The sequence below is a fragment of the Pseudorca crassidens genome, chromosome 20 (genome assembly GCF_039906515.1).
Source record: "Pseudorca crassidens isolate mPseCra1 chromosome 20, mPseCra1.hap1, whole genome shotgun sequence".
Classification (NCBI taxonomy): domain Eukaryota; kingdom Metazoa; phylum Chordata; class Mammalia; order Artiodactyla; family Delphinidae; genus Pseudorca; species Pseudorca crassidens.
This window is the reverse complement of record NC_090315.1, coordinates 13,001,872-13,029,828: the sequence shown is the minus strand read 5'-3', so window position 1 is coordinate 13,029,828 and position 27,957 is coordinate 13,001,872. Positions and strand designations below refer to the sequence as shown.

The 27,957-nt window shown below is 62.0% G+C and overlaps 1 protein-coding gene across 11 annotated transcripts; it reads right to left on the bottom strand.

The window, feature by feature from the left end:
* Positions 1 to 745: 745 nt before the first annotated feature.
* CIC (capicua transcriptional repressor) lies at positions 746 to 27,663 on the bottom strand. 11 transcript variants are annotated; one of them, XM_067720469.1, is made up of 22 exons: positions 27,524 to 27,663; positions 27,187 to 27,441; positions 21,607 to 24,396; positions 9,581 to 9,730; positions 9,259 to 9,493; positions 9,045 to 9,174; positions 8,767 to 8,949; positions 8,521 to 8,686; positions 7,478 to 7,680; positions 7,157 to 7,382; positions 6,583 to 6,686; positions 5,081 to 6,308; positions 4,802 to 4,989; positions 4,317 to 4,438; positions 4,053 to 4,219; positions 3,661 to 3,951; positions 3,242 to 3,567; positions 2,721 to 3,022; positions 2,471 to 2,625; positions 2,262 to 2,393; positions 1,830 to 1,961; positions 746 to 1,741 (listed from the first exon to the last, which is right to left on the bottom strand). In XM_067720469.1, exons 3-22 carry the CDS (start codon positions 24,383 to 24,385, stop codon positions 1,374 to 1,376), a joined length of 7,587 nt encoding a protein of 2,528 aa, XP_067576570.1. In that variant the 5' UTR covers positions 24,386 to 24,396; positions 27,187 to 27,441; positions 27,524 to 27,663; the 3' UTR covers positions 746 to 1,373. The 11 variants fall into 11 exon arrangements, with proteins under 11 accessions (XP_067576570.1, XP_067576571.1, XP_067576569.1 ...); XM_067720470.1 differs by lacking the exon at positions 27,187 to 27,441 and having other exon boundaries at positions 27,524 to 27,631; XM_067720468.1 differs by lacking the exons at positions 27,187 to 27,441; positions 27,524 to 27,663 and adding an exon at positions 26,740 to 27,098.
* Between the last annotated feature and the right edge of the window lie 294 nt (positions 27,664 to 27,957).

Here is a 27,957-nt window from a genome sequence, read left to right as displayed (position 1 = left end):
GGCTCTTGTAGAGTCAGGCAGATTTCTGTCATCACAGTGGTGCTCCAGGCAGGCACGACCAATCAGTACAACACGAAGTGAAACTGCTTTTCTAACATGGCCCTATAGGATCATGGTCAAGCAAGAATTCTGGGTGACCCAACGGTCAAAGCCCACTCAGAGCTGCCCTCCAATCTGCACATGCTCTTCCCCCTGACTGGAACTTCTGGTGCTCTGGTTCTAGCTTAAATGTGACTTCCTGTGGAAGCTTCCTGACCTTCCCACCCCTAGCAGTCATCCCTCCACACAGCGTATGGGTATTTTTCTCTCCAGAGAAGCACTGTCCACAGGCTGTGACAGAGGCGTAAACCAGGAGAGGTTCCTTCTGGCCTGGCTGCAGTGCTGGTTCAGTCCACACAAGGGCAGCAGGGGTCACTGGGGACAGCGTGGTACTCTGGGCTGACTGGCCTCCCCACCCAGTGCCACCCCTGGCTCAGACCTCTCTCGTTCAGCTGGAACGTCAGAGGTGAACTGCTCTTCTTGTAGTACCACATCACGGGCCTTCCCGAGCTTGTGCGTGTTAGACGGCTTAACAGGCATCTTGACTCTGCCCACCACGTCCCCCTGATGTAGGGAAGGGACAGTCCTGGAATCGCACCCCCCACCTCACGGTGGTTAGGGGGAGAAGTCCAGCTCCACTGCCAGCTGGGGGGCGGACTGGTACGGCCAACATCCCTTCTCCCTTCCGAGCAGGCAGCCACACAGGTGTGTTAAACAGCTTTAATCTCGGCCATTGCGGCTTCTCAGCACAGTAAGAAATATTGCACATGATCAACATGTTTTGTTCTGGGGATGGGGACAGGGTGGGGGAATCACCTTCTTAGAAAGTACAACCCAAGCTGGGAGGGCAGAGGGGGTGGGGAGAGAGAACCCTCCCCGTGCCTGTGGCAAAGTGCAGGAGCCCCCACCCCCAAACTAACCTGAGTCCAGCCCCTCTGGGGAAAAAAGGGGTACATGAACTCCCCCTACTCCACAGGCGCCTTGCTGTGGCCCTAGGCCCACACTACCCTCCAGCTTGCAGCCCTCACACGAGCCATTTTGCATAAAGTACAAGTGAAAAGGTCTGAAGGTAACACACTCCAGGTTATGTACAGGGGCTCGGTGAAGGGAGACTGTGCCCCCTGCTTCCCCTCAGCTGCCCCCCATCACAGGGAGGGAGCTGTGGGGGGAGGGGGATAGACAAGAGGAGCAGGCCTCATTCCGTCCCAAACTGGAAAGGACGCAATGGCTTTGCTGGGGAGGAGGTAACCATCCTGCCCCCCCATTCCTGCCACCTACATACTGTCCGTGTCCTGAGGGGAGTACTGTGGGTCTGGGGTCTTCTCAGGAGCCCCTCACCTGCCTGTGGCAGCTGTGGAGGAACCAGAGGGGGGTGGTGAGGGTTGGGGGGGCCCCTCCCAGCCAGGCTGTCCGGGCCCCGGCTCTGGGGGCGGAGGCAATGGCGGGGCAGCCGGGGCCGTGCCAGAGTCCGAGCCAGGTGAGGTGGGGTCAGGGCCCCCAGCAGGGCTGGGAGTGGGGACAGGGGCAGCAGCAGTGACAGTGGGGGGCGGTCCAGGGAGGGGGGCCTCGGCTCCCGGGGGCTGCTCCGTGGGAGTGGCCGCCTGCATGATCTTCTGGCGCACCTCACGGATCTTCAGCTGCAGACAGACCTTAGAGGGGAAGATGTCTGCATAGCGGGCCTGGAAGGCTGCCGTGGCCTGGGCTGTGGACAGAAGGGTGGTGCGGAGGGCAGGGTGAGATGAGTGGGTAGGCCCCCTCCAAGTGCCCCCCAAGACTCCGCACCTGCTTACCTGATGGGAAGAAGCCATGGTCCTGGAAGAGCTGCATGACGAGGGCCCGGCGCTGGTCCAGGGTGCGCCGCAGCGACGAGTAGGGCACCTTCTCGTATTCCAGCTCCCCGAGCACATCCTCAGCTTCTGTACCTGGGAGCAGCGCAGGGAGCACAGTCGAGCCTCCGCAGCAGCCTGGCCCTCCACCACTGTCCGAGGGGCCACTCCGCCCTCACTGAATTCTATTTCACAGTGGGGTTTAGAGATGGAACCCACCCAAGGTCACGTACCAACTTAGGGACCTGTTGAATATCAGAACCCACCCTTGACCTGCTGTCCTTCCTCTCAGCAACACCCACCCCACCTCTCCCATCTTTAACCCCGTTCCTGGGACCCCCACCCCCCTTGGAGGCCCTAGGACCCCCGTAGCTCTGCCTGCCACCACACCGGCACCTGTACGGTCAAAAGTGAAGATGTCCCCCTCGCACTTGGCACTCTTGGGGGTGTTGGGCTCCGAGCTGCAACTGGAGCGTCTCCTCATCTTACGCTTGGGCGAGGTGGGGTCCTCGGGGGCTGAGTCCAGGTCTGATCAAACAGAAGCAGGCTCAGTGGAGATGGCCCCAGTCTGTCCCACCTACCCTGGGTGCCTTGCGCTCGCCTACCAGTGGAGTTCTTCCTCTTCTTGCGGTAGGAGCCCAGGATGGCCCGGGGTGAGGTGGCCAGAGACTGCAGGGTGGGCGAGGGCAACACCTCCTCAGGCCGAAACTCGGGCAGCTCAGCAAAGCGCTCTTCGAAGTCCACCTCCGACAGGACCCTGCTGGAGAGCGGGCAGGGTCACCTCCTCTGCCCCAGCCTGCAGCTGCCCCCTCTGCCACCAACCCACACACTCCAAGTCCCCCAGCCCATGCTCACTTGTCCACAGAGTCAAAGGTCTTCTTCAGGGGCGGGGGCCGCACCTTGACCTTCTTGCCGACACTAGCCGCCTCCTTGCGCTCGGGGGTGTCCCCAGCTGCCCTCCCACTGCTGCCCTCACTGCTGCTGCCGCTGCTACCAGGGGCTGGGGCTGGAGCCGGGGCCGGGCTGGGAGGGGTGGGAGGCTCCCCTCGGCTCTCCAGGCCCAGCCCGGGGACACGCCAGTCTGAAGATGAGCTGGGGAATTTGCTGGCCTGGGGTGAGGATGGCAGGGAGATGGAGGACACTGGGTTCAGACTCACCTGGGCAAGACCCAGAAATACAAAAGATGAATGCTGACGGCCAAGACACAGAGCCATGGGGAAGACCCAGTCATGCAGACAGATAGGCAGGAGGACAGAGGAGGACCCACAAGGGCACAGTTTGGACAGGGACGGAAGAGGGGTGGAACAGAAGGGCAGGCAGGGGACTGAGGGGCCAAGCCCAGCAGCAGGGAACCCCCAGGCCTGCTGGACACTCACCATGGTCTCAGGGCCCTTGGCACTGGTCCGCTCCTCAGCAGGTGGGGGCGGCGGGGGACTGCTCCGGGTCGGGGGAGCCCAGGTCTCTGGGGGCAGCGGAGGGGCTGGTGTTGTTGGCCGCCCCTCAAGCTCTGACTCAGATGCAGGGGGCTCACGAGCTGGGCCGGGCTCCAACGGCTGCCGGGACGCAGGGCCTGGCCGCCCAGGGGCACCTGCCTCAAAGGAGCCCACAGGAATGCTGGCGATGGCCGCCTTCACTTTCTGGGGGGCCTTGGGGGTGGGCCGCTGGGCCTTGGGGGCCACTAAACTGTAGGTCATGGAGCCTGCTGGTAAAGAGAGTATTTGCTGAGCCAGGCCTGACTAGAGCCCATCCCCTGGGTCTCCCCACTCACCCCACCCTCGGTTGGCCCGGCACCCACCTGTGGCACTAGGAAAAGGGCTGGTAGGGGCCGGGGTGGCAGTGGCGGGGGCCGGTGGGCCCTTGGGCAGGATGGTGGCAGCAGGTGGGGTGGTGTTGGTGGCCACGGTGTAGACCAGGCCTGGGGGAGCCTGGGATGGCTGGGCCAGGGGTGCTGAGGAGGTGGGTACGGGGCTGCCAGGGTAAAACGCTGTGATGACGGGACCACTGGGGGCTGCGCAGGTGGGAGGCAGCTGGGGGCTGGGCACGGGTGACACGCCCACCTGGCCAGGAGCCAGCAATGGGGCTTGGCCTGCAGAGAGAAAGACAGAGGAGAGGCAGGGGACCGAGTTAGGGCCGGAGCTGCCTCAGCCCCACCCTTGGTCCCCAGCTGCCTGCCAGGCCACCCCTCACCTGAAAGCAGGGGCTGCACGAAGGCGGGGCCGCTGGGCCCCAGCGAGGTGAAGCCTAGGGCTACTGAGCTCGTGGGTCCGTACGAGGTGACTGTTCCAGCCTGACTGGAGGCAGGACTGGTACCCAGGGGCAGCGCATGCCCGCCTGCTGACTGCACGTAGGTGATCCTGCCGCAGGGAGAGGAAAGAGGAAGGTGTAGGTGAGCTGGCCCCACCTAACCCCTTCCCTGCACTCACCTCCAGATGAGGGCTCAACTGCCATTACCTGGTGGAGGAGGGCAGCAGAACCTTCTGAGGCTGAGAGGCGGGTCCGGGGAGCGTGGCCGGGCTGAGGGGCGGCACCAGGCCGCTGGGTGTGCTCACAGGCACCGGAGTTAGCTGGATGATCTGTGGGCAAGGGCACCACAGGCTGAGGTGAGCTGGGGACCCAGAGTGAGGCAGGGGAGGACCAAGACCTCGGAGGCTGGACCTCAGCAGAGACACGGGACAGAGAAATTGGGATGGGGACGGGAAGGGAGAAACGAAAGCAAAGAAGACAGCGACAGATAGGAAACACAGAGAAGGGACAAGGTACAAACACGGAGGGCAGAATCAAGATATGCACAGATGTCGAGCAAGACAGAGACCAAGAGACAAAAAGGGAGAAAAGGAGAAGACTGAACGACAGACGCAGAAACCACGGGACATAGAGGCTAACACCCAGGAAGAGAAGAATAAGAAACAGGCGGGCCACCACCAAGGTGCCCTTACCTTGCTGGGTGGCTGAGCACCGTTCTGCACAGGTACTGAGAAGGGTGGGCTCACCAGGGGCAGCGGCTGGCCGGCCCCTCCTCCCCGCACTGACATGCTAGGGGTGGCCAAGGGCACTAGTACCTTCCCAGGTAGCAGCTGGGCTGAGCCACCCGGGGGCGGGGCCTGCACAGGAGAAACTGACTGGGCTGCAAGTTGAGAGACAAGGGAGCAGGTGGTTACAAAGAAGTTGAATAAGCCTGTGGACCCTCTCTGTATGCTGCCCAGCCCAGGCCTCACCTTTCGGGGGCGGGGCGGAGGGTACGGACTGCAGGATGGGGATGCCAGGAGTGGGTGCGGTGGCAGCCAGGACTTTGCCGTTGGTGGAGGTGCCCGGCGGGAGGGTGAAACGGATGCTGGTGGTGGGTGCAGGGCCGCTGGGAGCCGCTGCCTTGGTCCCAGGGGCTGGTGCTGGGGCAGGCGCCACTTGAAGTTGCTGGGGCAGCGTGGGCAGAATATACTGCACCTGGGTGATTCCCCCAGCCTTGCCCAGGGGACCTGGCTGCAGGATGCCCAGGGGCATTGGCCCATTGGGCCCACTCCCAGCACCTGCTCCTGAGCCCGCAGCCGTCCCGCTGCCAGGGCCCCCCTGGGCAATGAACTGGACAGCTGGGGGCGCTGGGGCCCCATAGCCCGGGGCGCCCACCAGCAGGTTGGTGACAGTGGCAGGCGCCTTCCCCACAGTGCCCAGTAGGGGTCCAGCCACCAGATGTGAGGCTGTTGAGGTGGCTGCTCCCGACTTCTTGTCTGAATACACTAAGCTGACGCCCAGTGGGGAGCCCCCAGGCGCCCGGGACCCAGCGACTGTCTCAGTCCTGGCACCGGCCGTGTCATTTGGAGACGCTTCTGCCCGGCCAGAAGTGGGGAAAGGCTTAGAGGCGATGGGCACAGGAGTGCTGCTGACAGGCCGCACCACATTGGTGACCATGGTGGCGGCCGGGCGGGACAGGGGGGCTGCTGGGGCCCCATAGGCCAGCGACGGGGCTGGGGCCGAGGGCATGCGAGCTCCGCTGCCCTCCCGTTCCTCCTTGTTTGAGGGCAGGACCAGTGTCTGCAGAACACTTCCTCCCCCGCTGGGAGGTGCCGCAATGACTGAGGGGCCTGGCGGCTCCAGGCCCCCCACGCTTTCAGGTCTCTTGCGCCGGAAGGTGGCAGGATCCGTGGGGAGAAACCGGGTGGCCTTAGGCGTTGCTGGGCCCCCAGTTCCAGGGGGTGGGGGCCGTAAGGGACCTGTTGTGCTGCCCTGACCTGACTCCTGGGCCTTGAAGGTCCCTGAGCCCAGCGGGAAGGAGGTGGCTGCTGAGGCCGAGGAGGAGGCAGGCGAGGATGAGGAGGATGGGGTGGGCCCGTAGCCTTTGCCGAAGCCGGCAGGTGGATCTGGGGGCCCTGGGGGCTCAGGGTCCAGCGATGGACGGCAGTGAGTAAAGGAGGAACGGATCACAGGCGAGAACACCTTCCGACCAAATCCCTGAGTGGCAGGAGAAGGGAGACACAAGTATGTCAAGGGAGCCTGGATACCCACACCCTGCCCATCCTGCCCATCCCAACCTCCCCGTCCCGCCTGGCAACCAGGCCAGCCGAAGGCCTCCACTCATCCAGGCTGAGACCCAGTTCCCCACGAAGCAAGTAGCTCACCCTCTCTGCGCCTTAATCTCCCCCTCTGTCAACGTACAGAGAAGTTAACATTCCCCCCACTTCCCAGGATACGTGAGACCAGACAGCAGCGAGTCCCAAGCTCTCACCTTGCTGCCCTCTGGGTCCTCCCCAGAGCTGTCTCCGCTCTCGCTGTCGGTCACCCGCTCCTTGCACTTGAGATCAATGTCAGTGGTGCTGAAGCCATCGTCAGCTGAGAGAGCAGAGGGAACAGTGCTGGTAAAGGGCTGGGTGCAGGGCTGCCCAGGAGGAACAGTGTGGAGCCTGGCTCTGGCCTCGGCTCTGCCCCGAGTCAGCAGTTAAGTGCTGTCCAGGAATGCTGTTCCTCCCCAGGAACAAGTGTTGTTCCAAGTGTTGTCCAGGAATGCTCTGCCCATCTGCCCGCCAGCAGACCCTAAGAGCACACTGGTAACAGCACCTAATACTGTGTCCAATGGCCCGGCCATGCCCGTGTCCTCCCGGCTTCCTGTCTGGCTTGGGGCTTCTTGCGGGCAGGGCTGGGCTTACTCAGTAGGGCCTGAACTGAACATGCCCGCAATCACACACAAACATGGAAGGGAAGAAAAGGAAGGGGCCTAAGGGCCTGGACCAAATCTCCGCCCACCCTCCAAACCTTAGCCAGCTGCTTCCCTGCATAGGATTCCGGGCCCTGCAACTGCTTACCAATGACATCATCATCCCCTTCCTCCTCACAGATGACCATGCGTTCCTCGTCACTGGTCATGTCCTCACTGGCTGCACGCTGGGAACGGGAGGCCCGGGTGGGCAGCAGTGGGGGCCGCCCACTGGCTGCCAGAGTGCCTCCCTCACCGGGGGCCGCAAAGGGGCCTGGAGCCCCATACTGGGTGGAAGGCTTTGGGCCAGAGTAGGATGCAGGGCCAGACACCATCTGCAGGAGAAGTGCAGGGAGAGTTCAGCCAGTGCTGTCACCGTGGTCAGCCCTCCCTGCACATCGCCCCTACCCCCATGGCCTGCACTCCAGACCTGAGTCAGTTCCTGTAGTGCCTGGCTGTCTACTTCCCCGCCATCCAGGCTGTGGACCCCGCTGTGGGAGAAGGCTCGGGGCCGGGCTGAGCCAGGTCCGCCGACTGTGTGCAGACGTTCTGCCCCACAGGAGCTGCTCCCCGGAGCCTTGGTGTCCGAGCTCAAGAGCGTCTGGGCTGTGACGGACAGGAGCTCCGAGGACACTGTAGGATGGAAAGAAAAAAGTGTCGCAGTCAGGAAGCCTCCTCCCAGTGCCCAGGCTGGCCAAGCCATCCACAGATATTTCTAGATACCAGGCAGAAGCAGGTTGGACTTCCTGGGCCACCTGGCAGAAAAGAGATACCACCCACCAGGCCAGCATTTCCCCTGGTTCCTGCCCTCTTGGGTTGCGAGGAGCAAGCCCACTGCTCCCTGGGAGGCAGCCTTTCTGAGAGCGTGAAAGCCTGGAGACAGGTATGTGTGGCGTTGCCTAACTAATAACTGCTGGACTATCTGAGCCTCTACTCCCTCGTCTCAGAGAAAAAGGAACGTCTCCTCCCTCACAGAGTCGTGGGCCCAAACCCACAGGATCACTCCAGAGAAGCGCCTCAGAATGGTGCCGGGCACACTGAACACCCTCAGTCAGTAGAAGCAGCCAACGAGGGGCTTCCAACTGTGGTCTTGAGAGCCAGATGAGCTGGGGTTTAAATTCAACCTTTGCTACTTTCTAGTTTCTTAGCGACTTCACGCCAGTGCTCTTTTCTCTCTAACCCGTTTCCTCACACCTGCAAGGTTAGGCACGCTTCTGAATACTGAAGATTATGCCCCTCTTGCCGCCTGTCATAGTAAATGCTCAGCAAATGACACTTGACAATAAGACTTCTGCTCAGAAACCTTATCTATTTGGACCTCCCTGACCCCTTCACAAGTGGTAAGTACCAGTTCCTTTGTGAGTAAGGGTCCTCAGATAAAAGAGGTAAAGCTGAGAAGAGCTTCTGGGGAAGGGGGTGAGCAAGCAAAGGGGAGGTCGGTGTCAGGGCAGAAGAGCCAAAGGGCTCACTAACCTCCAGGGGCAGCGGCGGTGCCTGTCTCCGACATGCTCCGCTCCCTTGGCTCCTTGTGCCCCCCTGCCAGCCCCAGGCTTGTAGGCTTGGCCTCTGAGCTGGACTTCTTCCGGTCCTTGTTGCACCACTTCCAGTCTGGGTGGGCCTTAAAGTGGGCCTCTTTCACCTGGCAGGAGAGGGCAGGGAGACCCTTCACTCACCCACCCTGCCAGAGGAAGCCGAGCAGCTGAGAGGAGGCGGAGTTACCTGGAAGGCCAGGTCGTGGTACTTCTGCTTCTCCTTGGGCCCCAGAGCGTACCACCACTCGCCCAGGATCTTACTGACGGTCCGGTTGTCCTGGTTGGGGTGACGCTGGTGGACCAGGGCCCGGTGCCGCTTGCTGAAGATCATGAAGGCATTCATGGGCCGCCGGATATGGTCCTTCTCCCTCTGCAGTAGACACAGGCCCGAGCAGGAAGGTTAGGACTGGGGAGACGGGCTTGGGCGGCCACAGGGTGGGCTGGGGACAGGTGGAGATGAGGCACCTTGTTGGGGCTGCGTCCATCCTTCTCTGAAGATGAGTCTCGTTCCTTGGGCAGGGCGCTGAGGGACTGCGTCCGGCGTTTCCCAGGCGGCAGAGGCAACTGGATCTCAGGAGACATGATGGAGAGGAAGCTGTGGCGGGAGCGGCAGGGCAGTGAGAGCCATGTCTCTGGCCACTCCACCCTCCTCCCCAGTCCCAAGCCTCAGGGCACTCACGCATCGTCGTGGTCACTCTCTGTCTCACTGTCCAGCCGGGGCTCTCCTGGAGGACCAGGGGCCTCCTCCTCCGTCGTGGGAAGGGGGCCCTTTCCAGGTTCCACCACCCCCAAAGTGTGGGGGGGTCCGGGCCCTGGGCTCTCAGGGCATGTAGCTCCAGGGGGCCGCCCGGGGTCAGCATTCCCCGTCCCGCCTGGTGGCTGCTCGTGAGCAACAGCTGCCGACTCAGCAGGCTCTGGGGGCAGAGCGGCAGGCAGGTCAGAGGGCTCCCGGGCCATCTCGACCCCATCCCCATGCCTTCCCAGAGCCTCCCAGCCCTCACCTTTGCTCTGGTTGGAGGCCACTAGGTGGCTAGCAGGTTGCTGGGCCTCACTTGGCTGCACGGAGGGGTCAGGCTGGCTGGGGGCCAGGAAGGGGACTAAGGAATGCCAGGGGAACACGGCCACAGAGCGAGGTTCCACGTTCGTCCACACTGTGGGAAGGAGTCAGCTGAGCTGTGCGGCAGGAGAGCTTGGCCTTGACCCCCAACTCAAACTCTTCTCCACCCTGGACAAGGTGGCTCCACCCCTTCTTTACACCCCCTTCCTCAATCCCAGAGCCCCCTGGGCTCGTGCATGCGACATCACTCAGGAAAAACTCCTCCCTGAAAGAGTTCTAGATTTTTAAGAAAGAAAACAGAAGCAGGGAAACGGTCCTCACACCCTACTCCCTCCCCCACCTCCACCCCCACCTCTACCAGCCTTGCCACCAGGGACCAGGCCAGAGAAACGACTGGCTCCTGTCGCCAACCAGGCCATGTTTGCTTGCCAACTCACTCTCTCAAGGCCCCTAGACCTTAGCAAGGCTGCAGACCCTCCCTCAGTCAATTCCCATCACCGTGTTGCCGTCTGACAGTGCCCCTCACCTTGGCCTCATACTCCCTTTCTCTTTTCCTGAGGCAGACGGCCCAGTCTCCCTACCCTCTCCTCCCTCCCCACTACTCACAGGGCATGGGGTCTCAGGCCCTTCTCCTTGCCTCCCTCCCCCTACCACAGACCCCAAGGAGCCAGACCTGCCTTTCCCAGGCTGGGCACAGGTGGCTCCAGCATCTCTTTCCTCCTCAAAGACAACCTACTGCCCATGAAGAGACCTCCCAGCCTCCCTCACTCTATACCCCTGAGCTTATCTCCAGTGTAGTGTCCAGCCCCCTTGCCCAAAAAGATGGGAGTATGTGGTAAACTCTTCAAACAAAAAGGCACAGACAATGGGACAGACGAGAGAATTATTACAAGACTCTGCCCAGGCAAGGCAAAGGGGCCAGGTGTTTCCTTAAGGCTACGCACAGGAAGGTACTTCCCTCACCAGGGCGCTGGTCCTAGAGGTCCAACCTTCTGCTCCAGGAGCTGGGTGGTAAGGGAGCCAGCCCACCCCTTACGGCTGAGTCCCACCCCTGGCTGGACTCCTGGGGCTGGCCCAGGCTGGGAGTGGGCTTCCTACTCACTGCCAGCTCCCTGGGGGAAGTGGAAGCAGCAGAGGAGGCCCCTGCTAGGGGAAGACCAAGAAGAGAAGAGGGAAACGCCCTAGCCCTGGTCCCCATCATTCCAGGCTCCCCCTGATCTGGATCAATCTGACCTAGGCTGATTCCCCCCGCCAATGCCTTCCGAAGGCTGGCCTAGCGGAGCCCCTATGTGAGGCACTGGCCTCAAGACCTGATTCTGTGAGGTGCTGACAAAACAAAAAAGTAGATATCAAGGCAACAGGAGAGGAACAAAGAAGCCCACACTGGAAAAAGGACTCAAAACACTATGAAGATCCCATCCACTACCACGGAGGCACTGGAGCCCCAAAAGCCTGCTGGGCCCTCCAAACCCATGACAGCCTTCAGAGACCCGGACCTGTCCCTCTCTTCACAAGGATCTTTCCCATCAGGCCCCCTCATCTTCTGCTGGGTGGGAAAAAAGGGGCCCAGTATACAATGGGAGAACAGTCTTTTGGTCCTGTCCCTCCTGAACTCCTCCCTAGTGCACTACCCTCCAGGTTCCCGGGTCTCTTCCTCTCTCTGAAAAGCAAACCACCAACACGTCACTCTGTTCTGAGCAAACAGTGCCTCACTCCCTTCCCAAGACCTGTCCTTAGCCCCACTACTCAATCACAGCCCCTAGTCCCTTCTCCCTCTATTCCACACCTGGCACCAGCAGGTCTCACGCTGCCCCTATTCTAATCCATGCCAGGAACTCTGGCACCCCTCCTCACCTCCCATGACAACATACCTTTCCCACCCCACACCTAAACACCACAGCTGTCCTCAGCTACTCCCCACTCTGCACTCCCATCCCTCCACTACACTCCCACCTGCCGTCACTAACCACTCAGACCAGCCGAGCTCTATAACTTTCCCCTCTACTCTGCCTCCACCGTTCTCTTACTATAACCCCATCACCATTACTTCGCACTCAGCACCCCGACACCTTGACCCCTGCAGTCCCAGGGCCCAGGCGCTACTGACCGAACATGCCGAGGCCACGGGAGGCCGCGCCGGACGCGGGCACCAGGGGCCTGTGGGCTGAGTACATGGTCCGGCACGGGGTGGCCCGGCCGGGGCTCGCGCCTCCTCAGCGGCCGCCGCCGTTCCGCCCGCCGCCGGCTCCTCGGCCGCCACCGCTCGGGCCCGGGGGGAGCTGGAGGCCGTCGCCGCATGCCCCCCCCACCGCCCCCCCACTCCGGCCGCCCCACGCGGGGGGTCTCAGCCGGGCGCGCCTGCGCACAACGCCGCCTGCCTCCCGCCGCCCGGGGGGCGGGGGGAGGTCAGAGCGCGCCGGCCCCGCCCCGCCCCCCGGCGCGCGCGGGGGCCGTCACGGGGCGCGCGGCACCCAGGCCATCGGCGCCGCCCCCTCCTTCTCCCTCCTCCCGTGCGGAGCCGGGCGGGCGGGGCAGGTGGGGCGGGGCGCGGCGCGCGTGCGCGGGGGCGGCCCCCTCCCTTTCCCCGTTCGCTGGCTCGCTCCCTCCCTCCCTCGCAGCTCTGGCGGGTAACGGCTCTGGCCCCGAGCGCCCCGGTTGCCGGCGCCGCGCCCCGCCTTTCCGGGCCTGGGGCCCGCGGCTCAGCGCCGGGTCGGCCTCCGGCCCCAGGCGGGCAGACGGACGAGCGTGCGTGCGTCCGTGCGCTCCGAGCGAGCCCCGCGCCGAACCGCCGCCGCCTCCCCGCCCCGCCACTACTACGCGCTCCCCTCCCCCCGCCGCACCTCCCCCCGCCCCTTCCCCGCTTCCCCCGCGGCCTTCCGCGCAAGCCCGGCCCACCGCGCGCGAGCCCATTGGCTGCCGCCGCCGCGCGCGGGTCAGGCCCCGCCGCGCCCGCCCCCATTGGCCGCCCCGGGGGAACGTCAGTCATATGCAAATAAGGGCAGGGCGGGGCGGGCTCCGGTTGGACCCAAGCCGGCCCGGGGCGGGACCGTGGGAGGAGGGCGGCAGGGAGGGCGCACTGCAGTAAAGGCACTGAGCCAGGGGGGCGGTTCGGGGCGCCGCGCTGCAGAGGCCCGGGGCTGTGGGTGGTGCTTGTGTGTCCAGTCCGCGCGAGGAACACGCTCACGCGCGGCTCGGCCCACCTCCCTCACGCCCACCTGGGCACGCGCGGCCCCGCAGGGCAGACAAACTGCGTGTAGGGTTGGGCGAGCCACCCCCTGAGCCCTCACCAACTCTCACAACAGCAGTCACAAACACACGCGCACACACACACACTCCTCATAGACTTTCCTACCACACCCATTATCTCATACACAATCCAGGGTCACATGTACCCTCGGTCTTACACACGAAGTCAGAAGTCACACACCCGGAACACCTCACACAAATGTACTACCTCCCACACTAAACGTCCATCACTCCCCACTCACCATCACACACACTTGTTCTCACCCATCTTTTTCACATCACCCATTTCATACATGCCCTGTCATATGTGCTTCATCAAGCATATCCTCATACATATCCACCAGCCCATGTGACTCATACAAACACACAGCATATCAAACAGGCAGAATTATCTCATACACCTCATCACAGCCACTGCTTGTCCACAGCACACACCCTACATCCCTCCAACACAACCACACACTCATATGGCCTTCCTGGCAACCCCCAACCCCAACACAGGTAACTCTCACAAATGCCATCATACTGACCCCAAACACTATGTAAACTTGCCCTGGTGAGCACTAACTACTTCAGTACCCTGGCTCAGGAGGTAAACAAAGTGCCATGGCCATTCCCATTGATTCAGCTACCCTGCCTGACACTTAGCAGCCACCTGGGACCCTCTACCTCACAGTGTAAGGCAGGGGGCCACCACTCTGGGCTGGGAGCCACCCTTTCCAAAAGAGGAAGAAAGGAAACTAACACTGGGGCTGCTACATGCTGGGCGCTTGTATGTATAACCCTGTGCATTGAATCCTCACAGCCACTAGGGAAGTACACTTTATTATGCCTGTTGTTCAGATGAGAAAACGAGGCTCAGAGAAATTGAATAAATTGTGCAAGATCATGCAGCCAGGACATAGCAGCCCAGCACTCCAACTCAAGTGCTCTTTCCACTACTGAAAATTTCACCTCAGGGTGGACACAGGCAGAGAGACTCCCAACAGAGGTCTGGGAATATGTTCAGACAATGATATCAGAGGGACTGGTGAACTATAGAAAGGTCAGAGGGTACACACGGAGACACGGGCAAGGTCTGGGGCCCACCAGGCAGAGACGCAGAGGCCTTGGATCACCCAAGAAGGGCCCTGAGGCCACATCCAGTAAAGGCAGAGGCCTGGGGTCACACCTGGGCAGGTAAAGATTGCACAGGCTCAGATGCACCAAGACTAGGGTCCTTCACCGGTGGGATCAGTGATAGGCACAGACAAACCCTTTTCCCAGCCTTCTGCAGCTACAGACAGAGATGAAGGCATGGAGAGGGGGCAAAACCCGGGTAACCTGGGCCCAGAGGGAAGGGTAAGGTCTGTAGCCCTCTGACCTCCAGAGACTACAGGTCCAGACACTTGGCTGTGAGCCTGGAGAGACCAACAGAGGGACTATTAGGTGACTGCCCCCTCCTCCCTATGCAGCCCCAGACTCAGACCCTCCATTACCTCACTGCCCCAGGGACTGCAATGTGAAGCAGAAATCAAGGCTGAAATCAATGTGGCCTGCTCTATCTCCCTACCGCTGCCCCCTCCTCTCCCCACCGGTGAGTCACCTACTGGCAAGTTAACCCCTTCCCCACTGCAATGAAGCCCAGGGACTGAGCTCAGAGGAGCCCTGCCGCCAGCTCCCCCACTTCTGTTGGGTGAGAAAAAGAGCTAAGCCTGGCACAGTAGGGAAAGAGGGCCCCAGACATCTGGGAGGGTTGCACATCTGGTAGAAGACAGTGCCCACATAGGAGGGATGGGAAGAGGCCCCTTACAGGGCAGGGTACAGCCAAGTGGGGGCCCAGCCTAGCAGGGAGGGGCCGGAATCTGGGCGGGAAGGGCCCCCCTGCCCTGGGCACTGGGCCAGCCCTATACTTAGCTTCCATTGTTTGGAATGGAGGAACCCTGAGTGGGGGTGATTAGGAGTGGAGAAGAGGGAGCAGGTCCTGTCCCCAGACAGCTCCATATCTCTAGCCACCCCCAACCCTAACTGGGGCCTCCCTAGTTGGAAAAGTCTGAGGGGGGTTCCCCAAACCAGGGCCCCAGCCCCATCAGAGAGGGGGTGCATCACCATCCTTCACTCAGAGCAGGTACTAGGCAGAACTACGGTGCAGCCACCCCCTGCATGACCCCATAGCCAACTCCACAAAAGGCTTGGCCCCAAACAGCCCGCACAGCACCACCCCACCCCAGCCTGGGGACAGGGAGCCCAGATGGAGACAGCAAGTGCCACCCAGGGTGGCACAGGCTGAGGCCCTGCCCAAAGGCCTGGGGCGCACAGCCAGGGATGCCGACAAGCTGAGGGACAGGCAGACATGCTCTGAACTCACGGGCCCCCGTTTACTGAGCACGAGAGGCACCGTGCCCCGCCGCCTGCGGCTCTCCACCCTGCTCTCCAGGCCCGGGTCCCCCGCCTCGGCTCACCACCCCAGTGTCCCCAGCTCCCCTCACCCGCTCTCCACATACACACCCACCCACCCACCCGGGGCGGCGTCGGAGACGGCCAGGGTTGCCTGGGGAACGAGCCCAGGATTGGACTGGTGCTGCTCGGGAGGGATGGGGGCCTAAAAATAGCGCCAGGGTGAGTCAGTGAGTGGGGCTGGGGTAGGCAGGGGGACCAGAAGGGAAAGAGAGGCAAGCGAGAGGTGCGGGGGAGCCTCCCCAGGGATTGGAAGATGGGCGGGATAGGATGGAGGGCGGGATATGGATTTGGGGGTAGAAGAGGGGGTTGAGGGGGAGTGTACAGGCGCCGGGGCTGCGAGGGCTGGTCCCCGCGGGCTGAGGGAGGGGCCACTGCCTGGGCGGAGGAGGGGGCGCCGCCCTGCGTTCTCCTCCCCAGCCCCGAGCTCACGAGATTTTCCACTCGCCGCCTGGCCCCCAGCCAGCTCCCGTCGGGCCCCACAAAGCCGCTTTGTGCTGGGAGAGCGGGCGGGCACCCGGCCGGCCTGACACCCACGCGGGCAGCGGCGGTGCGCGGGTCAGCTGGCATCCGAACTGTCTGCTGCGGGGGGTGGGGGTACCCCCACCCTGCCCAAGGACGCGGCCGCGCAAGGGTTAATGACGCAGGGGCCAGGGTAGCAAGTCTCAGCCAATCGCCGTCGGCGGGCGCGACAGCGGCCAATGGGAAGGCCGGAGGCCCGACGCCCCGGGCCTACCCCCTGGGGCGCGAGAATGGGCGCGGCGCTGACTAGGTGCCCGTCTGGATCCACAAAGCCCCCGGTACACCCTGTTTCCCGGGCTGCTTCGCAAAAAAAAAAAAGGCTCAGAAGGGCGTAGGATCTCGCAGTCAGGAGGTGGCACGGTCAAGATTCGAGCCCAGGTCTGCCTGGCTTCAGAAATCAGCTTTTCCACCGAAATGGGGAGACGGGGGTTCCCAGTCCCAGGCCCCCAAGCGGAGCGGGAACAGGCAGGGGACGGGGTGCGGGCGGAGGCGGCGGCGCGGCAGGCTAGGGTCCAGCCGCCTGCGGTGCAGCCGCTGCCGCCGGTGGTAATGGGAGCCAGACGCCGTCGTCGCCGCTAATGCGCCTCCCTCTCGGCCACTAATGGAGCCATTAATACCGGGCGCCGGGGGCTGAGGGCCACACACACCACCCTGCCGCTGCGCATGCGCGCGCCAGCAGCCCCGCCACCCGCCGCCAGCAGGAGGCAGCCTGACCCCTTGCAGTGCCTGGCGCTGGGGGCTCTTCCAAGACTCACTTCACTCCTGCTACCTCAAAAAAGCCTCTTCTCTCTCCCGCAAATCATCCTCTTCTTCCCAGCCTGGGTCTCCTTCCTTTCCAGGGATCTTTGACACCCTGATCCAACCCTTGCCCTCTGCTCTAAACCCTTTCTCGGCTCTTCACAGGCTGACATTCAAGCATGGCCTGGCTGGACCTGTCCTCCTTGGCACCCTTCTGCCAAGACTAGGCTCATGTCAGCTCCAGCCTTAACTGGCCACTCAGAGGTCATGCACTTTCATCCCTCCTGGCCTTTGCTCCTGTGGCTAAGCCTGGATGGCCCTTCCCTTTCTTTCACTACCCTGAAATCCACTCATTTCTGCTTCAGGTCAAATGTCACCTCCAGTGAGAAGCCTACCTGAACCTTCCTCACCGCCTCGCATTAAGCCACAGAGTTTTCTCTCTCCTCGGGCCTCCCCAGGCTCTGTATCTCCCTCTGCTCATCCTTGCCGGTGCCTGCATCCACATCTGCCTTCCCCACCCACTTATCCCAGGGCTGCTCAGCCTGGACCTCGTAGAGGGATGAGGAGTGACTTCTGGTGGGAGAGAAGGGGTTCACTGTTTGAGACAAAACAAATTCTGGTGGGCAGAATCTGGATCTGGATCTGGGGAGTCAGGACACCCTTGGCTCCTCTCTGGGCCTCATCTTCCCGACGCACCCAAGCATAGCTGGTGGATGCCGCCTGGTCTCTGAGGTCCTACTGGTTGGGGTGGACTGCACGTGGGACTCAATTAAATGGGGCTGGCACCGAAGTGTCTCCTGAAAGGCAATGGGGGTGGTGGTGGTAGGGGTGATCTGGGTCATGCCCTCGAGCAGGTGGGTGGGCACAGGAGCTGTTTTCCTGCTTCTCCCCCACAGCCGGATCTCCTAGCTTGGCCCAAAAAGCCCCCGCCTTCCTGCCTGTCTTGGGAACAGGTGCTTGGGTGTTGATGGGTCTGCAGGATGGCCCCCAACACCTCTCAGCAGGTTTCAGGGACATTAGTGGGCATTTAATTTGTCAAGGGACATGCGGGGGTTCCCAGGCCTAGACATTCTCCCAACACTCCCCATTCTCCCACCTGTTCCCCAAGGAGCAGGAGACCTGGTGCTTAGCAACTATCCACTGACTTAAAGGAACAGAGTACCTGATGTGCACAGAGTGGGGGTGGGGGCTAGGATGGGGGAAACATGTCCATCTAAAGAATGGGAGAAGGAGGGCCAGAGGAGAGGCCAAGGCTGGACCAGAGACAGGATTCCAAGATGGGGGAATCACAACAGAAAGAAGGTGGAATGAAGCCTCAGACCAGAACTGATGTCTAAGGAGGTACAAACCTGGAAAGGCATAGAGAGCCAGACTCAGAGAAAGTCAGACAGAAGTCCAGAGAGAGAGAGACTCGGGGCCAGAAACAGAGCCCTAGACAGAGACAGACATAGGAACCCAAGAGAGAGACAGATAAACATACAGTGGCTCAAACAGGCAGATGGGCAGACAGGCCCAGGAGAAGGGGCACTGCCTGTCAATATGGGGAAACCAGGCGGAAGCTGGGAGCTGGAAGGGAGGCCATGCCAGAAACAGGGCTGAGACATCTGGCCTCCTGGGCCAGGGCTGCAGGCCCTGGGGCGGCTTCCTCTCCTGGGGAGCAGGCGGGAAGAGTCAGAGGGAGGTGGCAATGGCAGCTGGCTGGCCCGGCCATGCACAGAATGTAGAGAATGCCGGCCCGCCTGCTCCGGCAAGTCCCCCAGCGGAAGCAAATGCCTGGCGGGGGGGCAGAAGCAGGCAGGCTGCCCCGGGCCACCCCCTCACACCTGCTGCCCTGACTGAGGGTCAGGCCCTGGCATGGGCGGGCAGAAGGGGTCAGGACTATAGCCTCACTCTTCCACTGGGCACAGTCTGCCCTATCTGGGCCTCAGAGGGAGAAGGCCCCAAGGTGCCTACCTCCCAAGGGTTTAGGGAGGCCTCTGAGAGAAGAACAAAAGGGCCTGCTGGCTGGGAACCTGAGGGCAGCCTGGATACCTCAGCATGGGTGTAGTCAGGGAGGCGCTGCTCAGAACCGCCAGGACAGGCACTGGACAAGTTCTGACGACCAGGTGGCTTCCAGCAAGGGGCCTCCCCTCCCTGAACCTCAGTTCCCCCCCTCCCCCTGACAACAGGGCTGGTAATCCCTGTTTCATAGCATCAGGACGTTGCGATGAGGCTGGGCGCATGGTAAATGCTCAATAAAGTGGGCTACTATTATTGTTTTCATTATTCTAATTGAGAGTGCTTAAGAGCCTGGGCTCTGGAGCCTGACAGCCTGGATTCACACTCTGGTTCTCCCTCTTCCTAGCTGGGTGACCTTGGGCAAGTCACTTTGCCTCTCGGGCTACAGTTTCCTCCTCTGTCTACTGGAACTAATAATCGTGCTGATCTCCTGGGTTGTTGTGAGGATTCAGTGAGTAAAGGCTCAGTCAGCGCTCACTGAGCAGTGTGCCAAGCACATGCATGGGTGGTACTCAATAAATTATTATTACTGTTACTTCTAGTAGGAAGAGTCCTGTGATCTAGAGATCGAGAGACCTGGTTCAAGGCCCAGTCCTGCCCCTCCCTAGCTGGGTGACCTTAATCAGGACTCTTTTTCTGTCAGGGCCTCATTTTCCTCATCTGGAAAATGGTGGCAGGAACCCCACCCCCCACCCCCGACCACCCTGGTAGGTCTCAGGTCACCTGCATCGTGCCATCCCTCCCCACAGGGCAGCAGTGAGGGGCATGACTGACCGATGCTATGTATGAGGGCAATGTCGGGGGCTGTAGGCATGCGGGGGTGGGGGCTGAGGGGGATGGTAGGAGTCCGTCTGCTTCAGTTTCTTCATCTGCCTAAGGATAGGAATCCCCGCTGTGCCCACTTTGTGGAATTTTGCTCATATCAACAACGATAACAAATGTAAAAAATGTTGGGGGTGGGGCAAAAAACACAGCTCACAACCTCAGTATATGAGCATGAGGGGCAAGCGTAGTCTTTGTGTCCCTCTGCCCGGGTCTGGGCTGGATCTCAGTGAGGGCAGGGTCTGGGCCCCTTCCTACATTGGTCTTTGCACCAGCCTAAGACACAGCAGCTCCTACCCAGATCCACAGCCCAGACTCTTTCTCCCCTGGTCTCCCTGCCTCTGGTCTCAGGGGCTGGAACTCACCCTTCATGGTACAGCCGTGGTTGGGTCGGCTCAAAACCTTCCATGGCTCTCAGGATAAAGTTCCCAAGTCTTAGAAGGACCCTCTATGATCTGACCCTTGATGTATTGCTCACCAACACAGCCACACATCCCAACGCTCACCCACTGTCTAGAGCCCCTGACTTAGCAGATTCAACTTCCTTCAAATTCTTGCTTTCGCCTCAAGGCCTTTGCACACTCTTCCCTCTGCCTGAAGGTCCTCCTGCCGGCCTTGCCAGGCTCCCCTCTGCACACCCTTCAGGTCTCACTTTAGACTCCGCAGGTCTCACTTTAGACCCTGCAGGTCTCACTGGCCCCTTCTCCAAGAAGCCCTCCCTGACTTCACATGGCCTCCTGGGCTTCCTCCACCCCAGCCCTGACCACTCTGGACAGCTACTATCTGGGGACAGGTCTGTCTTACTCCAGGGACCATGAGCCCTTTGAGGACAAAGCTGTGTCCTTAGCATCAGCCAGCATAGGGCCAGGCACAGAGAGGGGGCCTCAGTCAACAGTGAATTAATAAGTAAATAAGAAAAAGATGCTAGGGAAGGGGCTGGTGACGGGTCTGTCACCCTCCATGAAAGTTGCTCTGACAAGGTCCAGGCCAGCTGGCTTTCCAGCACCATCTCAGAAATGCCTCTCCCCCCACCCCTGGCCTCAGCCCTCTAGCCACTCTGGCTGTGCTCAGCAGTGCTCCTTCTGGCCTCGGAGCCTTCCCAACGGCCTCCTAGGAGGTTCTCCTGTCCCACGGTTGCTAGTTCCAACTCATCTTTCAACTCTCAGCTTACACGCCCTTTCCTGAGAGCAGCCAGACTAGGTTCACATCTGGAAGCATGCCCAGCTCACGCCCAGCTCCCCGCCATGGCACTAACCACACCTGTGCTATTTACCAGGTGCAGTGGTGAAGATGAGGGCCCCAGTCCTGGTCCTGCCACCACCTGGCAGAAGGACCTGTTGGAGCCTCAGTCTTCCCATCAGTAACCCAGGCAGGTTGGTCACGAGCCAACCTGCCTGGGTTTGAAGGCTGGCTCCAGGATTTACTAGCCATGTGACTCTGGGCAAGTTACTAACCTGGCCTCAGTTTCCTCTAATTTTTTTTTTTTTTTTTGGCCGCACTGCACGGCTTGTGGGATCTTAGTTCCCCAACCGGGGATCGAACCCGGATCCCTGCAGTGGAAGTACGGAGTCCCAACCACTGGACCACCAGGAAATTCCCAGTTTCCTCTAAATGAGCATAATCATAGCAGGGTTCAGTATGTTGTGAGTGCTACGTTAAGGGGTGGGTGTGAGGGTTAGGTGCGATAACCCACTTGCAGTGCTTATCACAGTGATACCCCTGCCAGTCCTCCAGGCGTGGGAGCTGTCAACATGATTATCATCTCTGTTACCCCATCAGCTCTGTGGCGGCCTGGCTTTGAGCCTGCACTCAGGAAAGGTGTGCTGACTGATGGACCCCTTCAGAGTACATTCCCAACAGGAGGCTTCTGGAAACACTGCACTGAGCCTTCAAAGTCCACGCCCGGGGACCTCCCTGGCAGTCCAGTGGTTAAGAATCCGCGCTTCCACTGCAGAGGACACGGGTTCGATCCCTGGTCGGGGAACTAAGATCCTGCTTGCCGCACGGTGCGGCCGGAAAAAAAAAAAAAGAAAAACTCCACGCCCTTGCCTAACACGTGAATTCCCACCGGAACATCTGTGCAGAGAGGAGGCCAGCCTCCCCTTGAATCCCACCCAAGGTGGGGAGCTCACCTCTCTTGAGAGCCAGTTTGCAAGGGGCCCTGTGCAAAATGAGCCCTCGCCCAGCCCATCCACCTGAACCTCTTACCTGTCCCAGGCCGGCCCATGATGACTTCCTTTTTGGGGGCAGGATGGCTGGTGTAGCTGCTGGGCACCAGGACGGGCAACAGGGCAGCAGGTGAGGGGTGGAAGGCCACCGGCTGGAAGGGCGAGGAAGCCAGGCCAAAGGTGGGCATCGGCTGGGCCACGGCCGTCGGCGCAGCTGGAGGCACAGTGATGGGCACGGGGGCCGGCAGAGGTGGAGGCAGGCCAGGCTTCCCACTGGCCATCCCGGGCGGCACCGGAGTCTCTCGGCAGCCCCGCCCAGGTCCCCCGGCCCGTGCCTCACTGCCAGCGCCCACCTCCCCAGGGAATTTGGAGGGCAGCGGCACGTCGGGGTTGCGGACGATGACGGGTGAGTCCCGCTGCACGGCAGGCACCCTGCGCACGGAAGGCCCAGGATCCGAGGTGAGGCCGGCAGGTGGGGGCAACAGCAGCAACGGCGAGGGCTGGCGGGAGCGGGAGAAGGGCACGGCGGGCGACACAGCACGGAAGCCAGCCGGTGTGGAGGGTGTAGGTGTGTGGGACACCGAATCCACACCAGAGTCTAAGCTGTCACTCTTGGGGAAGTCTGGGGCGGCTCCTCCGCCTGCTGCACCAGGGGCCCCCAACGCCCCTGGGTGGGGCAGCAGCTCTGTCTTCCGTCGCCCAGGGCTGATGGGCACAGTAAAGGTCAGGTTGGTCTGGAAGGTAGGTAGGATGCCAGAGGAATGGCGCTCTCGGGGGGCAGGTGGGGGTGGGTGAGGGCCCAGGTCTGGCGGCGTCAGCACGCCTGCCTTAGGGGTGCTGGCGCTCAGGTGGCGACTGCGAACAGCAGTGCGTTGGATGACTGGCGAGGCGTTGATGGGGCTGAAGTTGGCAGGGCGGAAGCCGAAGAGTGGTGAGGGTGAGGGTGACGGGGCCGGCGAGAAAGGTGACTGCGTAGAGACGGGGGAGAAGGAGGGTGTGCCCGAGCGAGAGCTGCCCAGTGACACCAGCATCACAGCCGCTTCACACTCATCGAACTCAAAGCGTGACAGGTCAGCAGGGGCCACCAGGCGTGGGCGTGAGTCTCCCCGGGCTGCCACGCTGCTGGCCTCACTGTCCCGAGACGTCTCATCACCCCAGTCGAACTCGGTGCTGCCCTCACGGGCCGCCACACCAGCTGGCCGCCCAGCCCCACCTGGGCCACTGTCCGCCAGGCCCTCCATCTCCTTGGTTCGCATGGACAGGTGGCGGGAGCAGTAGCCCCGCCGCTGGGACTCCTTCATGCAGCCATCTCTCGAGCACAGCCGTCGCCACTGCTTGCCATTGAATTTCTTTCGAATTCCATTGGGTGTGCAGACCACGTCTCCCTTCTTGTATTTCTGCTGGGCTGCTGTCAGTGGCGTGCGGGCCCGGGCGGCCGGTGCAGCCCCCTTCTCCAGGGAGGCCACGCTGCTGCTGCGGCTGCCACCCTGGCTCCCCTCCTGGCAGGGCGAGGGCTGCTCGCCAGGGCGGCCTGGGCCGGCGAAGGCTGGGGACTTGGGTGGCGGTGACAGGAGCTGGGGCGGGGGCAGTGGGAGCAGGGCCGGGGTGCCCAGGGCTGGCGGGTGCTTCTCCTCACCCTCCTCGCAAGCCCCCAGGTGGCCACCAAAGCTGATCTTGGAGACCTCGGCATCCTCGGGCTGCTTGAGGTCCAGGGCAGCAGGGCAGGGGGGAAAGGCAGCCCCCGGCTCGGCCTGTCCCTCCTCAGGACCCGCCGGGGGCTTCCTCGGCAGGGCTTCGGGCTCCCACGGGGGCCGCAGCAGGCGCAGGCTAGAGCGGGCCACCCACACCGCGTCCTCGGGCTCACGCTGTGGCGGCTGCGGCGGGGTGGCCGCCGGGCCCGGCTGGGAGCTGGGGCCAGGGCTGAAGCGGACCTTGTAGGCAGCTGGCTTGGCGGCCACCTCCACCACCACCCCGGCACGGTAGGCAGCCACACCGGGCTCCACACAGGTACAGACCGCTGTGCCCACCACCAGCGCAGCCGGCGGTGGCGTGGCATCCAAAACCACATCCACACCACTCCCAGGTGCCCCCTCGTAGAAAGTCAGGGCCCGGTCCCCAGGGAACTGCACACCCAGGTCCTGGCTTCGGCGCACCTGGCGCACCACAGCCGGCAGGAAGAGACCGTCCCCACGCCGAGCCAGCACCCGCTGGGACCGCAGCTGCCGCAGGTCATAGCCACCGCTGGTGCTGCCAGGGGGCCAGGGACCTAAACCACCAGCTTCGGCCGGCTCATCTTCCAGGTCGGCCGAGTGCTCGCTGGCTGTGTCGGTGGAGGAGGAGCGGGCAGAGGTGGGTGGCTGCGGAGGCACCCCCGGGGTGCCCGCCTCCTCGGGGGTCCGTGCCCGCTCTTCAGGGGCACCAGCCGCCCCACTGCTGCCACTGCCGGCCCCATGCTCCTCCACATACTTCTTCTTGGGCGCTCGTGACTTGAACGTGGCCGTCTTTCGGCTGAGTGAGGGCTCCCAGCGGCCTGCCTCCCCCTCCCCCTTGGGTTCCTCGGCTGGGCCTGGGGCCGGGTCGTCGGGGTGCAGCTCTGGGGGCAGCCCTTCAGCCCCTGTGCCCCGCTCGGTCTCCTCCTCACCCTCCTCAGCCTCTTCTGGCCCCGGCTGCTGCTGCTGAGCCTCATCATCTTCCTCCTCTGGCTTGTCACCCTCCCCAGCCCCTCGCCGCCTCAGGGCCTTGGCCCTGGTGGCTGGGGGGGACTTGCCACCGCTGCCAGAACCTGGGAGGCCGGCGCACGCCTTCTTCATTGGTTTCATCTTTCGTCCACCTGCAGGGTGAGAGGCCAGACACGGGTCACTGGGAGCGACTCGGGAACACCTCCACACCCACTGCCCCCAAGACTTCCTACTTGCTGAGGTCACTGCCTCAGCGCCACGGTCCCCAAGCTCTCCTTCCTGGCTGTCTTCAACTCACGTAGGCCTCTGGCCAGCACCCAGACACAGACTGGCACTCGTGTCCCCTGAGCTATACACTCTGGTTCCTTGGGGACCCTCACATGATCTGCTTCCTCTGCAGAGGACAGTAGGTGCATGCACACACTCTGACTGCCCCAAGGGGACGTGAGAAGCACTAACGGTTCACGTCTATGGAGCACTCACTTGGAGCCGAGCCCTGGGCTAAACTTGCCTTTATTAACCCATGTCATCCTCACAACAGCCCTAAGAGGCAGATGCTACTATCAGTCCCATTTACACTCGAGGAAACTGGGGCACGGAGAGATCAAGCAACTTGTCCAAATTCATCCAGCTAGGAAATGGCAGAGCTAAGATCTGAACCCAGGCAATCTGGCTCCAGAGTCTGTGCTCCTAACCATTTCAGTGTGCTGCCTGTCACATGATCCTTGTGCTGTCACTGTCCAGAGAACACACACACACATGCACAGGCACACAGTCACAGAAAGGGAGATGACTGGGCTGTGATGTGAGCCTCTCTCTAGCACCCCCCACCCCTGCCCGGGCAGCCTGGCATGGCCAGGCATTGTGGGAAGGAGTGGGCAGCTAAGAGTCCCAAGGGACAGCTGCCCACTCTGCTCTGCACCCCAGGCCTGCCAGGTATAGCCATCTCCCCAGATCCTGGCAGGGAACAGGCAGGGGCACGTCTGGGGCAATAGCTCATACCCAGTGCTATGACAGGGCCGTGCATAAGCACACATGCACACGCGCGCGCGCACACACACACGGCACACACACGTCATCACACAGTGGGACACAGAGCTACACCGCAGGGTTTCACTGTCCCACTGGATGGGAGCCTGCCCCTCCCCCCACAGCACCCAGCATGATACCCAAAAGCCCAGCCACCCCCCTTCTGGTCTGCTTGCATCCCCGCCCTGACTGGGCTGGCTCTAACAGGGTGGCTGAGCCGACTGGGCCCCCCTGGCCCCCAAATATGCCCTCAGACTCCAGGTGGGGTAAGTGGGAGAAGGTCAAAGAAAGCAGGACAAGCCCAGCGGGCCAACCTCACCCACTTCCTGAACAGTCATTACTGCCCGCCCCCTTTCAAGCTGCCCTAAGAGAAGGGAAAAAACTTTACTCTGAAGTGACTAAGAGAACCTGAGAGGACAAAAATGGGCCTCTGGGAGGGTTGGGGGATCCAGGACCATAGCCAAACACCATCAGAGGCACCCCGACGCCGTCTTCGGGCTCCCATGGTACCGCTGACCTCATGGGAGAGTGACCTCTCCCACTCGGGGCCTGCTGCTCCTCAGGATCCTGCAGTCCCAGGATGCCCCTTCTCTGGGCCAATCCTGGGGTCCTCACAGGCAAAGGCTGGAGGGCCCGGGGCTTCTCACACTGGGGCAGTCACCCAAGTACCCGGGAGCTGGGCAGCCGCCACCACCTTCTCCCCACTGACCTGCTGGGCCACCATCCTGGGCATACCCCACCCAGGGCCTACAACCACACTGCCTGGCACCCCTGGACCCTGCTGCCTGGCCCAGCCTCTTCACACCAGAAGCCAAGCCTCTTTCTTTCCCCTGGGGCCTACTCTCTTCCTGTCCACACCTCTTTGGATAACTCCCACCCAAGGCCCTGTGGGCCCTCACCTCCCTCAGGATCTGAGCAGTAACTCCTGAAGCCCAGGCTGGCCCAGGCTTTTCAGGGTCTCATGTCCTCTGTTCCCAACAGGCCTCCTGGCACCAGCTTCTCTGCCACTCTCTCTCCCACCCTGTCACCATCTCTATCTCTAGCTCTCTCTTCACAGGCCCTAGGCCCCCTCCTCAGTCACCCCCTCCTTGTCACCCTCATCTATCTCTGTCACCTCCTCCTCCCAGTCACTCTCATGTCAGCCATCTCTGGACCTGTCACCTTCTCTCCCCATCACCTCTCCTTGTCACCCCCTCCAACTCTGTCCCCTCCCTCTCCCTGTCACCCTGATCTAGTCCTGTCACCCCTCCATTCCTGTTACCCATTCTCTGCCCACCACCCCCTCCTTGTCACCCTTTTTCTGTCACTCCTCCTCCCCACCACTTCCTCCACTCTGTCCCCCCTTCCCACCACCCCGCTCACCCCTTTTCCCCTGTACCCCCTCCCCGTCCCTGCCACCTGTCCCCTCTCGGCCCCCAGCACCCCAAATCCCCCCTGCCCGTGTCAACCCTGGCCCCGCCCCTCACCTCGGGCTCAGCGGGGTTACGGGGCGGGGGGCCGTGGCCCCGGCTCGGTCCGGTCCGGTCCCTCCCCGCCCCCCTCCGGCTCTCCCTCTCGTTTCTCCCTTTTTTTTTACTCCAACACACAAAATGGTGAATGGACCTGCAACAGCTGGAGCAGCCAGCCAATCAGCGGCCACAACCCCGCTGACCGGCGCCGTCCTAGACCAATAGGTTTTCGGAGCCTAGTCGGCTCCGCCTCTCAACGACGAGCGACGCTTGCCACAACCAATCGCGCCCACCCGGCAGCGCTAGGGGGAGGGGCCAAAGTCCAAGATCGGCCTCCCTCTGGGACCGACACCAACCTGAGCCTACGACCGCCTGATCAGCCTAGGGTCCTGCCTTACAATAAGTAATGGACACCAGCATTGACCAATCGCAGACCGTTTTAGTGCAGCATGACGAATACAGTACCCTGTCGTCTTGCACTCTAGGCCGGAACCCAGCCTCTGCGAGGGACAGTAGCCAATGAAATGCAAGAAGGAGGGGCTAAGGGACAGGCTCTCCAATGAGCAAGCTCAGAAGGCGTGGCCTCAGCGTTTGTTGACCGGCTAGTCGCAATTCCTGCTGGGAATGGTAGTCTTCTTACGTCTCCGGCCCATAGTCGACAGTACATGGCAGACTACAACTCCCATGTGACAGAGTGCCTGGCGCTCCGAAGAACCCGTGCTAGGAGAAAAAGTCGAAAGGGCAGTTCCTCGTGAGTCTCACTGGGCGCCAGGAGCATCTTAGACCCAGGGCCCCGACTCACCCGGATTCCCGGCTCTGGCGTCGCTGCTGGCTCCTCTCAGTGGCGGCGGTAGCGGCACAAGGGGGAGGTGCGAGGAGCAGCCAACCGCCACCCGCGAGGCCCGCAGCCAATCAGCAGCGGCCGGGGCGGCGCAATGACCTCACCGGGTTCTACTCTCTTACCCCTCCCCCACGTGGTTGTTGCTGCCGGTAGCCGGGAGTAGGGAAGTTGGGGGGGAGGGGAGCAGAATAAGTGATGTCACCTTTCCCCCGCTTGATTGGCTGCCGGGTGGCGGGGACTACAACCAATCAACAGTCTCGGAAAGTCTGGCGCGGCCCCGCGGAAAGCCCTGTTGCCACCGGGAGGGGAGAGAACGAGCACTTGAGGGGTGGCGCGCGCTGCAGAGTAGTCTACGCGCGTGGCCTGGGGCTTGGTGGCCTTGGGGACAGGCCACC

Excerpts from the sequence above, each read along its gene's own strand:
- CIC (XM_067720469.1), bottom strand. The coding sequence starts at position 24,385 with ATGAAACCAATGAAGAAGGCGTGCGCCGGCCTCCCAGGTTCTGGCAGC. Across the intron at positions 9,494-9,580 it reads GGCCTCCAACCAGAGCAAAG|AGCCTGCTGAGTCGGCAGCT; the intron begins GTGAGGGCTGGG and ends CTCTGCCCCCAG. Across the intron at positions 6,687-7,156 it reads AGGGGATGATGATGTCATTG|CTGACGATGGCTTCAGCACC; the intron begins GTAAGCAGTTGC and ends CTGCTCTCTCAG.